Here is a 14778-nt window from a genome sequence, read left to right as displayed (position 1 = left end):
TATGTATTTTTCTTAAGATAAAGTCATAATATGCATAGCACAATTGTATGTATATTATTTACAAAAATATTGTGCAAAATCTGTATATAATTTAATTTTACATTAAAACGTTTGACGATTTTTCTTTATCTCTTGTGTATGTAATTGTATATTATTTACAAAAATATTGTTCAAAATCTGTATATATTTTAATTTAATTTTACATTAAACGTTTAACAATTTTTCTTTCTTTCTTTTTTTTTCTCCCTCAGACTTCTTGTTAGCGGACACTTCTCTCTAACGGACAAATTCTTGTTCCCCATGGCTGTCTGTTAAAAGGAAGTTTCAGTGTATATTATAAGATTAACTTATATTAAATCAATAGTTTGAGTGGGAAATTAAACAATGGCTGACCTGCTTTCTATAAACCCAGAAATAGAAATCATTGGGCATGAGAAACTTACAACTCTTGCCTACATCTGTGACCAAGTAATGACTACTTAGTATCTACCTCCTAACAGTGCCAGTTCTGTTTGCTGCCACTGAGAGGTCAGGTTAGTTTGCTTATGTGAGGTGTAATGGCCCACTCTTTCCTTCCTTACCAAAACACCAAATTTACTTCTTAAAGCCCTGATATTTTGATTGTAGTGCATAATGATTCCCCCCCCCCCACCAAACTTATCTATTTGTTTTATTTTATATTGTAAGCTATTAATTAAGCCCTGATATTTTGATTGTAGTGCATAATGATTTATGCACTACAATCGAAGTCCTCTTCAAGCATTACCCTTTATCTTTGTTTAGCGCTATATTTAGTTATGAGCTACCATTTGTTCATCTCTATTTTGTAAACTTCAAAGAGTACCATCTGCCATTCATGCAGCGTTTATTCATTGAAACCATCATTATCTGAGATCTGATTGTACATCATAGAGGAGTTGAATTAGGAATACTGAAGGCACTCTCAGTACATCTGAAATATTTATTGTAGCAGTGGAGGCTGATGTTCTGTATTCACTGAAAGATACAAGTATCTAAATCTGAAGTTTTATGGATTTTGTGACTGTTCCGCAGCTTTTCCCCCTCCCTTCCTCAGGTCATTTATCTCTGAGGAAGTGGAGGGCTGAGGAGCAGTCACAGAATCCACAGAATGTCAAATAATTGTTTATATCACAGGTACCTACATGTGGTTATAGGATTTGCTGTGTTACTATAATTCTATTGCTACATAAATATTCTACACATAGTCGAGAATGATGTCTTTATTCACTATATCCAGTATTAGAACAAACTGCATATCACAAATATATTCTGTCATGGAATACTGTATCCACATCTGGATTAGTTTGTTCCCTAAATCCTATCCAAAAGAGCAGTCCATTTGATTAAAATGAATCCAGAAATTCATTTGAGAATTGAAATGTATTCAGCCACATGATATTCAGCTTTTATGTTTCTGGATCTAAAAGCATTGCTTTACATAACTGAGTTACCTCGCACACCTCATTGATAGAAAACGTTAGTACTGTATTTCATTGAAGTTGAACAAGGAATAAAGATGTTGGTTTCCAACATATGTCTATTAGTCTATGCATTTCAAAAATGTTTCTCTTTAAAAATAGTAGCTAAGTGTTTTATTTAGTGGCATAGATCAAAATGGAAAATAGTGAAAATCTAAGCACTTCAGCTTGAGTAAAGTGAAATCTGTTTAATTTCTTGAAGGAATACAGATGATTCTCAGACATTTCATAATAAATGTGTGAGAATCATCAAAAAATTAAAGATAGATTTCACTCTTTGTAGGTTGAAAACACTCAGATTTTCACTATTTTCTAAAATAATAACTGCATTCCATTTTATTACAGTAAAAATACATAAACAGTATTTGTAAACAGAGGAAGATTCAAATTGTATTTCAAAGTTCTATGTTATGAAATATTATTAGAGACCATGTCATTATTACAGACTAATAACCACTTAATGATGTAGTCTTTCAGTTGAATTTTATTTGTCAGAGTATAATCATTTTGATTTGAATGATTGTTCAAACAGTTTACATACACATCACCACCATGGTTGGAGAAAATTCACTAAGGTCATTTTACGGTATTGTCTGTAGCAGAGTCATGGACACTACATCCAGTAGTGTCAACATCAAAAGTATTCTCCATCTTCAGAATTATTTAGTTCCAAGGATAACAAAAAACTGCCTGGTCCCCAGGACAAAAACAGTCTCCAACTTCTTTTCTGTAACTCATTGCTGTGTTCTGAGTTCCTACTCAATATCCAAGTTCCCTCCAATACCTTTATTTAATTCACAATCAATACATTCATTAATCCACTCTAACGGTTGTTTCAAACGCAGCACTGAAATTCATGTATGCTAATTCTACAAAACTTAACACAACACCTTGAAATTGGAACTGGAATTGTAACGAGGTAGGTTGCCTGGATGACTATTATCATCCAGTTCAATTTGCTCCCATGTTATTTAGACTGCTGTTCCACGGCTGATCTCAAATCCACTAAAACTATTAATTAGGATTAGATAGGAAGGTAGTGAGAACTTCATCCCTACAGATGCAAGTACCAATCATGAGCAACAGTTTTAAATATGATGGATGACTGTTGTCGTCAATGCAACCAAATAATGGTTAATGCAGCTTACTACCAAGAACCTACTACCGAGAATCATTTTGCCCAAAAAATGGCAAAATGATTCTCTTCTTCACTATAATGCAGTGTTGCATGTCGTTCACTGTTTGCCACTTTTACAGGTAAGAACATTACCAAAAGTTGTGTTGCACTACCTTATTTGTATGATTTGGCACCATGCACCCTTTGTCTATTTTGATCAGTGGCAAACACACTGGAAGAAGTGTGTGGTTCAGTATAAGGGAGTGTTGATAAATTTTGATCTGATGCACTGCAGGGGTTATTATTTTTTTTGACAAATGGGTGTCAAATTATGAAAGAGCATGTTTTTATGTTAAACAGCCTATTCGCCTCAAAAAATCCCACTATTCATTTTTATTTTTTATAGATTGTATATATTTCCCCTCATTCTAAAGCCTCAAAATATCCCCTCACCAGACTGCATTCCGTGTAGTAGTGAGTGAAAATGTTGCATTGTTGATTGTAAAACTGTTGAAATTCTGAAAGGTTGACATTCTTATGCATCATTTTCGTTATAAAATAATTTTTATAGTGACATTTAAAGTTCCTAATGACTTTGATCCATGGGTTGAATTAATGGTGTTACATTTGGTGGCAAGTAACATGCAAAAATATTTCCGCACTCGGACACTAATTTTGATTTATGCGGGTGGGCCCTACAGTTGTCGAGAAGTAGCAGGAACTTTGTATTTGCAGGCTTCCCCAATTTTCTCAAGTTCTGACGAACTGATGGAACAAAATCATGAACAAACCAATTGCAAAATAGATCTTTGTCCATCCAAGCATTCTTTTGGGCTTTATAGATCACAGGTAAGTTCACAATTCCTTTAAAGGCCTGTGGGCGCTGAAATTTACCAATCACCAAAAGCTTAATTTTATGCTGACCTGAAGCATTAGCACACATAAGAACAGTTACTCTTTCCTTATTAAGCTTCCAGCCAAAGATTTTGTGGGCAGATACTTCCAGTAAACTGCTGTTTCATCAGCATTATAAATTTGATGGCGCCTCCGTAGCCAGGTGGGCAGGAGCAGCAGTGCGTAGCACATGCTTCTTGATTAGACCGGGGTTCGACCCTGTGACCACCAAATATGGAGGATGCGGAAAGGTCAGGGAACAACCAAAGCATATCCCTGGAGCAATATGGCCTTAGTTGCTAATGCTCCTAAAAAAAAAAACAAATAACAAATAAAATAACAATAAATTTGATCAGCTGTAAGGTCATAGTCAGATACAATTTTTTTCAAATGTTGCACTATATTCTGTTGCTGCTTGTGTATCAGCCGACTGTCTTTCTCCACCAATATCTAACTGTCCAATACCATGACGAGTCTTGAAATTCCTAAGCCATCTGGTCTTGGCGCATTATAGCCTTAGTTGTTAATGCGCCAATAAAATCCAAACCAAACCAAACCAATCCTAAGCCATCCATCGCTAAATGTGCACTCTGATTCAATGTTCATTTGCTCCTTAAAAGACCTTGCTTTGGCAATAGCATTGTCCCAGAAATTGCCATACCTTCCAATTGCTTTAGCAAAACCATTCATACAACACTTTACTGAGATTCTCTAATTTTGGCCAATGTAAACTTTCTCTCAGCAATTTTATTGTAAGGCTCAGACGAGGCTGTGAATTCTAGAATTTTATTCTTTTCCTTTTTTTATATCGTAAATTGTAGACTTTCTGATGTTGTATGGTTTCCATTAAAACTGTATTGCTCACACCACTTTCTAGTTTCTTAATTATTTCAAGTTTGTCATTCAATTTCAACGTGTTCTTCTTTCTCTTCACACCATGAAGTTTATCTATTTTAGGAGCCATTATTATGGGCTTGTAAATACGTATGCTGTATATGGTAAATGAAAAGACTAGAACAAAAATTATAGTGTTGCCACGGTTTGATTGCTTGTTTCAAAATGGCGACCGCGAGCTCGCTTGTTGTTGCTGGACATCTGTGGCACTCATGTGTGCGTGCACACAAAAGTCCGCTAAATTTAAAAAGTTTGAGTTTTTGAAAAGTCCGAATTCTCGGGTGGTCCGGATTTCTGACATTTGGATTTTCAGACTTTTACTATATATAATTGAATTATCTTGTTTCTTTCTATACAATAGGCTAAGAACTTATACATGAAAATGAAAATATTTTATTTTCATGTATATAATCCAGTTTTGTGGCTGTCGTATGTGGCAGATCTGTCAACCAATTTAAATTTGTGCAGTAATAGAGTACTGTCATTAGTCTAGCACCTGTAACAGAGTTATCAAAGTGTGTAAAAGTCTTTCAAATGATATAAATTACTATGACCAAAAAACAAATTTGGTGTCTAGCCTCCTCACTATAAGATTGAGTGGTAGTTGAATGAAGCAGTCATCAAAAATATTAGGTGCCAGAATATATTTTTAGGTGAGTTGGCAACTGGGATTACACAAGCAAGAAGTTTTTCTTGTTGAATAAAAAAGTATTCAATGTTATAGCAGCATTATTACTTTAATGTATACTTTTACTTGTTCCATTATCTAATATAAGATGTACCATGTTAATATAATTATTGTAAAGTAAATGTATTACTGTTTTGGAAAAAAAATAAATAAAGCTACTGCAAAACAATTTTTCTTGAGCATTTAATATCTCAGAAATTGTGGAGAGTCATTCACAATATAATCTATTGATATATTCTTATACATATGATATAAATTACTATGACTAAAAAAAACAAATTTGGTGTCTAAAATGGTGTCATCCTAAAAAAATGCAATAATCTAATTGCATTTTTTTAAGGATATCACTACCCATTTGGAATAGCTCATGTGTAAATCTCATTTTTGACAGAATTTTAAATTTAACATACTTGATATATTTGTATTAACCTAGTAACAAAACCTAACCTATCTTGGTGTGTTTGTGTAAGTCAGTGTAAGTGTAAGACTTAAGAAATTGGAATAATTTTTTACGAAATTTAATATTAGGTTTTTTTGTTCCCTGTTATTAGCCATTGTTTATCAGCTTTCATAGGTATACTAAAGCATTGCCAACTAATTGTTACTAAAAATTACCAAAGGATATATTTTTATGTTTTGTCTGGGAAGTAAGTTTATATAATTTGACACCCTAGTGATCGCTTCAGTTAGATTACTTTGAATTTTTTTTTATATGTAACCAAGACCATATTCTGTACTGTGAGAGATGGGATATCTCTAGTTTCTGGAATGGGAAGGTAGTTCTAATACAGTGAGTTTATGAATGAGCCATTTTCAAACTTTTATTGTGTATTTATTTGAGAAGGTAAAAAGGAAATAACCATCTCTTACAATAGGTAGATTATATTTAGCATGTTATCCAATTTAGATATTTTCTATATTTGTGTTTTAAAAGATATGGCATTTTGACATTTCTGAAAGATTAGTTAAAGATGTTTCAAGTGTCTTGATACTTTGTAGCATAGTCATGAATGAACTTCAATAGCATTTTTTTTTTTTTTTTTTTTTTTTAGAACTAGATAGTAATGAGGATATTGTGTCATTGGATGTCAATACTACCCAGGATAAACAATCCATTGATTTACTAGATAATAAGATTTCCGCAATGCCTGCTGAAAATAAAATCACAAATAACAGCATGAAGACTGCAACAAAACGAGAAAATGCAAGTATCTGATTAAATTTTTTTAGAGTGGTAGTATTTATTATTAAATCGTCTAAGAACTGATTCTTTTTAATGCACTGAATATAACATTTTATCGAATTTTCAAATGAAATTCAATAAAGTTAACGTTGATTATTAAAAAAAAATATCGAGGCCACGTTATGTCAAGGATCTGGGTATATTCATACCATGTGTATGCCATATCCAAAAATTCCATACAGCATTCCCCCCCCCACCAATTTTTCTTACTATTGAATACACCATGAATTGTCAAACTAATAGAATAAGCTTACCTGCAAAAAGATCTAAACCTCCCAAACACTTCCTAGTTCATTTCACAAATATACATGGTCTCAATTCTAATCTCAATGATGTCCATTTCCACTTGCAGTCTGCCAAACCCCATGTACTTTTTCTGACAGAATCTCAGTTACCGGTTGATTCAACTACTGCTCATCTCAGTTGCCCAAATTATTCGCTGTATGATTCCTTTAGCCTCAAAGGTGGTACTTGTGCATATGTCTGTTCCGATATCCCCTGTCAGAGACTTGGTAATTTGGAATCTCATCTTTTCAATCTTCTCTGGCTTAAAATCTCTCTACCTCTTGTCAATTTCATCTCTTGTCTCTACCATTCTCCCAACTCTACTAATCACTTGGAGTGCTTTGTCTTCCTCTCTTTTCAACTTTACTTTCTCCAGTCCAACTTTCCTAAGAGTGAGGTAATTTTCCTTGGTGATTTTAATGTTCACAACTCCAGCTGGCTTCCGTTTTCTAGTCACACCGACCCAGCTGGCCAAGATGCTGTGGCTTTTGTAATTACTAATAACCTTCACAGATTGTTCATTTACCTACAAGAATAGCGAACAATCCTAACCATACAGCCAACACGCTTGATCTTTTTCTCACAAACAATCCTAAGTACAAGGTTGCAGTGAGTGGTCCTTTAGGCACCTCAGATCACAACTTGGTGATGGTCTCTTCTCCAATGGAGCCTTTATCTCATGGCTATTCCCAACCTCATGTTGTTTGGCATTACAAGAGTGCAAAATGGGATGACCTGTGAGATTTCTTTTTTTTTTCCTTGGTCGGATTACTGTTTCATCAGAAGTTTTGAAACCTGTTTCAAAACTTCTGATGTCAACGTTTGCTCAGATCGTATCAGTGAAATTATTCTTGTAGGAATGGAATCCTTTATTCCACACTCCACTTTAAAATCTTTTCCTTTACCTTGGTTTGTTGTTTTTTATTTTGGTTTTTAGGAGCATTAACAACTAAGGCCATATTGCTCCGGGATATGTGGTGGTCATTCCCTGACCTTTCCGCATCCTCCGTATTTGGTGGTGACGGGCTCGAACCCCAGTCTAATCAAGAAGCGTGTGCTACACACTGCTGCTCCTTCCCACCTGGCTACGGAGGCGCCACCTTTACCTTGGTTTTCCAATAAATGTGCTAAGGCTATTCAAGAGAAGAATGTTGCATGTCATAATTGGCTTGTTTCCAATTCTTCAGTTTCATTTTCTGCCTACACCAAAGCTTGCAACAATTGTAAAGCAGTTATTAATCAGTCCAAACTAGATTTTGAGCAGGCTAAGAGTAAAGAACTTGCTTCTTGCCCTAATGGTAGCCAAGCATTCTGGTCTCTTGCCAAAGCTATTGGCTGCAACTTTTGCCCATCTCTGCTTCCACCTCTGTCAAAACCAGATGGTTCTGTTGTCACTTCAGTCAAGGATAAAGCTGAGCAGCTAGCATCCCATTTTTCTTCCAACTCATGTATTAATGATCTTGGTAAAACACCTTCCACCATTCCCAACACACTCCATTCAATGCTTCCTGTGGTCTCCCATCAGAAAGATTTTGATGAATCTTGATGCTAAGAAAGCTCCAGGTCCTGACGGTATTTCTCCAATTGTTCTCAAAACCTGTGCTCCTGAACTTACTCATGTTCTTTGCCAGCCGACTGGGCTAGCCGAGTGGGTAAAAGTACCTGTCCGGCAACCCAAAGGTCGCGGGTTCGATTCCCGCCTCGGGCTTGGATCAAAGTACTGCAAAAAAACCTTGGGAGGTGCAATATGGCCACAGAAGCTGATGCGCCAACAACTACCAAATCAATCAATCAATCAATCAATCAATGTTCTTTGCCACCTTTTTTCACTTTCTTATTCCAAAGGTGTTTTTCCTTCTGCTTCGAAATTTGCTCATATCTGGTCAGTTTCTGAAAAGGGTGAAAAATCCCTCCCATCCAATTATCGTCCTATTGCAATTACTTTTACTCTTTCTAAAATAATGGAACAATTAACCGCCAACTCTTGGTGCAAGAATTCCTCACTGTTGGAGATGGTATTTCCTATAAGGGGTGTCAACAGTCGGGTGATATGCTTTGATAGATTGTATGTCGGTGAGTTGCAGCAAGAGACAATGGGCCTTAGAGGGATGCTTGGCTTGTGTACCATAGGGACCTCATAAAATTGGGGAAGCTGACAGCCTGTTGTGTACAGCTGCCAACGTGTGGTTTTTGGGATCTTTTTAGATTTAAACCAACTGCCTCCATTCATGGAGGTAGTTGTCTTACACTGTGAACATTGACATGTACCTCATGTGTGCACCTTACATTTGCAGCAACAGTTATCTGATTCTACCCAGTGATGCTCCTAGCATTACATGCACCAACCTCATGCATGCTTTTTGTTTGTCTGGTATGACCATGCCTGGCATATTCTTCATTCCATTGTAACATTTTTGTGTTTTACCGCCGAGGCAGAGACCCATAGTCTTGAAAGCTTCTGTGCTCATTTTATTTTGTTTTTGTTTTATTTTATTGTATTTTCCTTGTATTACCCCATTTTCAGTTTTCAATAAACCTTCATTACAGTTTTCCTGATGGAAATTCATTTACTTTATTAGACAAATTGTGTAATTGAGACCTGCCAATATCCACCAGTGAATGTGACAGATGAATGAGTCCCCTTGCTTGATTTAGGGCAACAAGAGCTCTTTCCTGACTTTCCAAATATAGAAATACTCTTTTCACAGATACATGCGACTTTGAACGCTGCTCCTGCTAATCAGGCTGTGACAGAACAGCTAAAATGTTAAGGCGTTGTACTAAATTTTTTTTTATTGTGCTTTATTTATTTAAATAAAGGTAACTAGTAAATAGATACTAAATGGAAAAAAATCTGCTTATGTTCAAGGTTTTGTTGAAATAAACACTACTGTACAAAAGGAATATAAGACCATGGAATACTCTGTTCATGAAACCTCACCCAAAAAAAAAAAAAAAAAAAAAAAAAAAGACAGCTTCTTGAAAGGGCCCAAAAATAGGCATTGCTTCTGGTGAGGTTGGCAAAAGAGTGTCCGTATGAGGAAAGATTTCAAATAGATGACTACAGAGCTTTGAAACTAGATGCTTTAGAAACTTGATTGTTAAGTGTAAGGCTCTGAGAGGTGAAAGTAAGATGATTGAGTTTAATATTTTTACTGTTATAATCATTTCAGAACTAGGAGCCATAAATTTAAATTAGTATTAGTAATGGCAAATGATGCAAGACAGTATGCTTATAAAGTACGAGCAAAAAAAAAGAGAAACCTGTTCCTATATCAACTGCTTGCCCTTCAAATAATTTCTTGTTCTCCCTTGAATTTATTCAAACTACCCACTTCCAGAACAATGAATGGAAGTCTGTTCCGACGATCAAGAACCGCACCCACTGGCTGAAGGCAAACCTCCACCCAATCTATCTTGCAAATATCCATCTTCAATTTGAATTTGTCCCTTTGTGTGTGTAATCTGAACTTGAAGGATGATTCCATCAGCATTGAACTTGCTTTATCCTTCAATGCCTTAAACACCTTAATCAGATCACCTTGCAGGAGCCTAGTCTCCACACACTGCAATGTGCAGAACTGAAGCCTTTCTTGGTAAAACCACCTTTTGTTCCCTTCAAAACAATCGCATTGCCTTTCTCTGCACCCATTTCAGCAGATGTACATCCTTCTTAAGATGAAGCTTCTGGACATGTATGCAGTACTGCCTTCTACAATGGGATAATCACCTCACCACCTTATCCCTGCTAGCAAAGTTTTTGTATATTATTGACAAAACTCCATGAGCTGTCAAGGTAGCCTGTCTGCACTGCTCAGAGAACTTCATATCTGACTGCATGATTACCCCCAGGGCTTTTCATTTCCCACTACCCTGAGTATAGTACCACACAGTTGATACATTAATGTGGGATTACTGCTCCCCATATGTATTTGTCAGTGTTAAACTTCATAACCGTTATCAAGGTAAGCAATAGCTTACCTGGATAACGGTCACTAACAAACCTGCCAACCTTTGTACTATCTGTAAACATAGACATTAAGTCTGATATATTCTCATTAATATTATTAATAAATAAAGAAAACAACAAGCCCAGTACTAAACCCAAAGACTCCACTAATAACAGACCATGAAGAGCAGTGTCCATTAATAACCATTCTCTCTTCTCCCACTCATCCTTGTTTTTGTCCTTTGTAGCAACTTTTCCTTAATGCCACACTGCTCTAATTTATTTAGCAGTTTTTCATGTGCCAAAAGTTTTTCTGAAATCCATGTAAAAAAAAAAAAAAAAAAAAAAAAATCCATGTATATGATATGAAAGTTATTTTTTGCATCCAGTTCTTTTGTTACTGTATCATAGTATCCAATACAATTGAGCAGACATGTTCTTCTCTAAAGGAAATCTATGATGTGACTGCAATATAATTGCATTCCTGTTTAGGTGTTTCTGCATTATCTTTAACCATTGGCTTTGTTATTTTCCCTGGAACAGAAGTTAAGCCAACAGGTCTGTAATTACTTTCACCTTTTGTGATCCCCCTTTGTGAGTTGGGGATATATTTGCACATCATGGAAACTTTCTCTAAATCCAAAGAAGCTCTCATAACTATTATGGCTATGGATTTGCTTGCCACCCAATATCATTGGGCAGATCCTATCCACCCCAGGTGCCTTTTTAATGCTTATCTTTAACAATTTCTCTTCCACCTTCTTAGTTATCACAAAATCACTTAGCTCCCTGTTAAGAGTTTGATAAACACCTGGCATCCTCTTCCCTAAAGAATTCCCCATGAATGTAAATGCAAAAATACCTATTCAGTTTGTCAGCAACCTGACCAGGATAATAAACAGTAAAACCATCAATGTCAAGTAGACTAATCTGTGACTACAGTGCTTTTCTTTGCAATTTTTGACAGAGATTTCTTGTAGTTTGCCTTAGCTTGTCCAACCTCATTTGTAACTTGATTACAGACTGGTTTATATCTACCATAGACTTTTTGTATTATCTGATAATTTATATGCAGCCCAGTCTCATCGGTTCATCTGACATCCATTTAGGTCTTTTAGAACAGTATTTCTTTGTCGGTATGAAAAGTCTAGTAGCGTCTATGATTACTTTCCTAAATGCTTCCCATTTAGAATTTGCTGTTGGTAGCATCATCAGTTCTCACTGCATAAAAAATAATTGTCTGAGAGCACTGTGGTCACCCTTAAAAAAAGAAAAGTTATTCCCTTTATCCCTGAGAGTAGTTATGTCTTTATGTAAATGCCACATCAGTACATTGTAATCACTCCTGATAATCAGATCAGGAATATTGCTTCCTCTTGTTGCCTCTCTGCTATGATGCTGTATAAAACTCTAACATGATGTTGCAGAAAACAGTCATCTAATAAATACAAAAGTCTTCGTAGTGTGTGTGTGTGTGTGTGTGTGTGACCAACCCACGAGTTCCACTCAATGCCTAGAAAATTATACCCCCCCCACTATAAGACTTTCTGATTTATTGGCCCACTCTATTTCTCTTTATAAGTGTTTGTTATGCTCATCGCAGCTATTACTCTCAATTTTGTTTTCCCAGGGCTTATGTCAGACCAAACTTACTCAACGTTTCACTGACCACCAATGTCAGCTGAATGCACTGCCTTAAATTTTATGCCCTTCTTAAGAGAATTATCCCTTTCCCCCTCAAGTATTTTCTCTACATGTTGTCCCATAATAAAATTCTTCATCTGTTATCTTAGTGACACCATGTCTCAGATATTCTTGCAATGTCTACATTTCATGACTTAAAACAGCTTCAAATTTATCAAGTTTATTTATTATGCTCCTAGCATTAGTGTGCATTCAAGTATATATGCACCTGTTTAAAGCTATTTTTAATGAGTTTCCCCCCCTCTTGTTTTTGGCTGGTGCAGCAAAAAAAGCCTAGGGCTTCATTGCACCAGAGACCTCCTTCAGACTCTTTTGTGGAGGTCTGAAGTGAAATACTGCTATCCTCAATTATCATCGGAAGAAATGGTTAAAAGTTTAACTGAAATGTTACAAAAGTGTTGTAATAGGTGTTTGAAGAAAAGGAAGGGTGTAAATAGGCCTGTGTTCTGGTGGACAATGGAGTTAACTCAGAAAAGGAAAATAGTGTTTAAGAAAAGGCGCCAATTTCAAAGACTTAAGGAGATCTGGTGATATTGAAATGTGTGAAATCGTAAAAGATCAGTATAGAGTTCTCAGACGTCACTACGTTCATGCCATTAACAAAACTAAGATTGAGAAATGGAGAAAATATGTATGTGAGCAAGGATCTAAGGATCCGTGGAATTCTATTTTTAAATTAATTAATAATAAACGGCAAAATTTAGACGTTTCCTGTTCTATAGGAGTAGGGGAAGATGAGACTTTGACATGGGAAAGGTCTGTAGACCGGATCCTGGATGACCTCTTTCCGGATGACTTAGAAGAAGAAAATGATTTGCATAGGCAGATTGCTGAAGCAAATAGAAGGTATAATTCCCTTACATTAGAAGAACCTTTTACAAATGAGGAGGTTGGGAATGCCGTGTCCCTTGCAAGGGATGGCAAATCGCCGGGCCTGGATAAAATTGAAGTTGTTGTAATAAAAAGAACTTATGAAAAATTTCCTGAAGTTTATAGAGTAATGTATAATAAATTTTTAGATGAGGGAGCTTTCCCGTCGTGCTGGAGAAGGGCACAAGTTACATTATTAATCAAAAATATGGATAAAATGTTAAATGAGACCAGTTCATATCGTCCCATTGCTCTCCTTTCAGTCATGGCAAAAATCTATGAATGGTTATGTGTAAACCGATTGATGATTAATTATAATAATAAAGGCCTAGCATCTACTAAACAATATGGTTTCAAGAAAGGTCTTTCGACTGAAGATGCGGCCTATAAATTGGTCCAGATTGTGGAGAGCTGTGGGAAGAGATATGCGCTGGGTATTTTTGTTGATCTTAAAGGTGCCTTCGACAGGTTATGGTGGGGGAGCGTCCTTAATAGGATTAGTAGAACAGATTGTTCCAATAAAATATATTCTGTGTTTATGAATTATTTTAGTGAACGACAAGTTGTTGTTAAAACAAGATTTAGTGAAGTGAGCAGGAAAATATATCGAGGTTGTCCTCAGGGCTCCGTGATAGGCCCTTTTGCTTGGAACATGGTATTCGATGAATTTTTGAATGAGGAAATATCAGATGTGGAAAGTATTGCCTATGCAGATGATTTGGTTATGATTGTCTCTGGAAATGCCAGATCACAAGTTGAAAGTAAGGCTGATGAGGCTTTAAGTAAGTTAGCAGACTGGTCCAAAAAACATAAGTTGTTAATATCTAATGAAAAGACTGTCCAAATGTTATTAAAAGGAAAACTGAGTATGAATCGGGCTCCTACTGTGAGGCTTCTGGGTGATGCAGTTCGTTACGTGAGAGTAACTAAATATCTTGGACTCAAAATAGAAGAATGGTTGTATTTTACCGAACATGTTAAGTATTTAAAAGAAAAAATTCGGACATTGTATGCTAAGCTCCGGAGGTTGGTGCGTACTGAATGGGGGATAAAGGGTAGAGCCATAAATCTATTATATGAATGTTTGTTCCTTCCAATCATAACGTACGCCTCTGGGGCTTGGGTGCACAGGATACCAATCGTAATCATTCAAAAACATTTGATCCAAGCTCAAAGATTCGCATTATTAGGAATAACTCGAGCGTGTCGAACTGTCTCCTCAGAGGCCTTGCAGGTGGTCTCGGGCAGGGTCCCTGTTCAGTCAATGGTTTTGCTGGCGGGTCTGCTGTTTCTAACAAAAAGAAATATAAATAGAACATATTTAGGTATAACATCTTGTCCTGATAATACAAGGACTTATTCAAAATTAGATGTAAAATTGGAAAAGAAAAGGATTATGAAAGAAATTTTAATTAAATGGCAGGAAAATTGGGATATGTCCGATAAAGGACGACAGACCTATGAGTTCTTTCCGAGTGTAGAAATTGTGGATATGAAGAAGAAACCATGGCTACAGTTTGGATTGAACTCGATGTTTCTATTGACTGGACGTGGACTCGCCTCGAGGCTAAATCAGTTGGGGCTGGTGGACAGTGGACTTTGTCATTGTGGTAGTCCAGAGACATCATTGCATAT

The 14778-nt window shown here is 36.1% G+C and overlaps 1 protein-coding gene across 2 annotated transcripts in view; it reads left to right on the top strand.

The window, feature by feature from the left end:
- The window catches only part of LOC150085071 (heterogeneous nuclear ribonucleoprotein U-like protein 2), a 372157-nt gene that overhangs the window by 42220 nt on the left and 315159 nt on the right, over window positions 1-14778 (top strand). For both annotated transcript variants that reach the window (XM_090376770.1, XM_090376771.1), the window contains exon 2: window positions 6145-6296. In XM_090376770.1, coding sequence (XP_090232896.1) covers window positions 6145-6296 — 152 coding nt within the window. The remainder of the gene's footprint in view (window positions 1-6144; window positions 6297-14778) is intronic.

This window comes from Mastigoproctus giganteus, chromosome 6, assembly GCF_048544385.1.
Source record: "Mastigoproctus giganteus isolate SK-2022 chromosome 6, ASM4854438v1, whole genome shotgun sequence".
In the NCBI taxonomy this organism is placed as follows: Eukaryota; Metazoa; Arthropoda; class Arachnida; order Uropygi; family Thelyphonidae; genus Mastigoproctus; species Mastigoproctus giganteus.
Note: the sequence above shows the minus strand (reverse complement) of the source record. Positions and strands in the feature narration are given on the sequence as shown.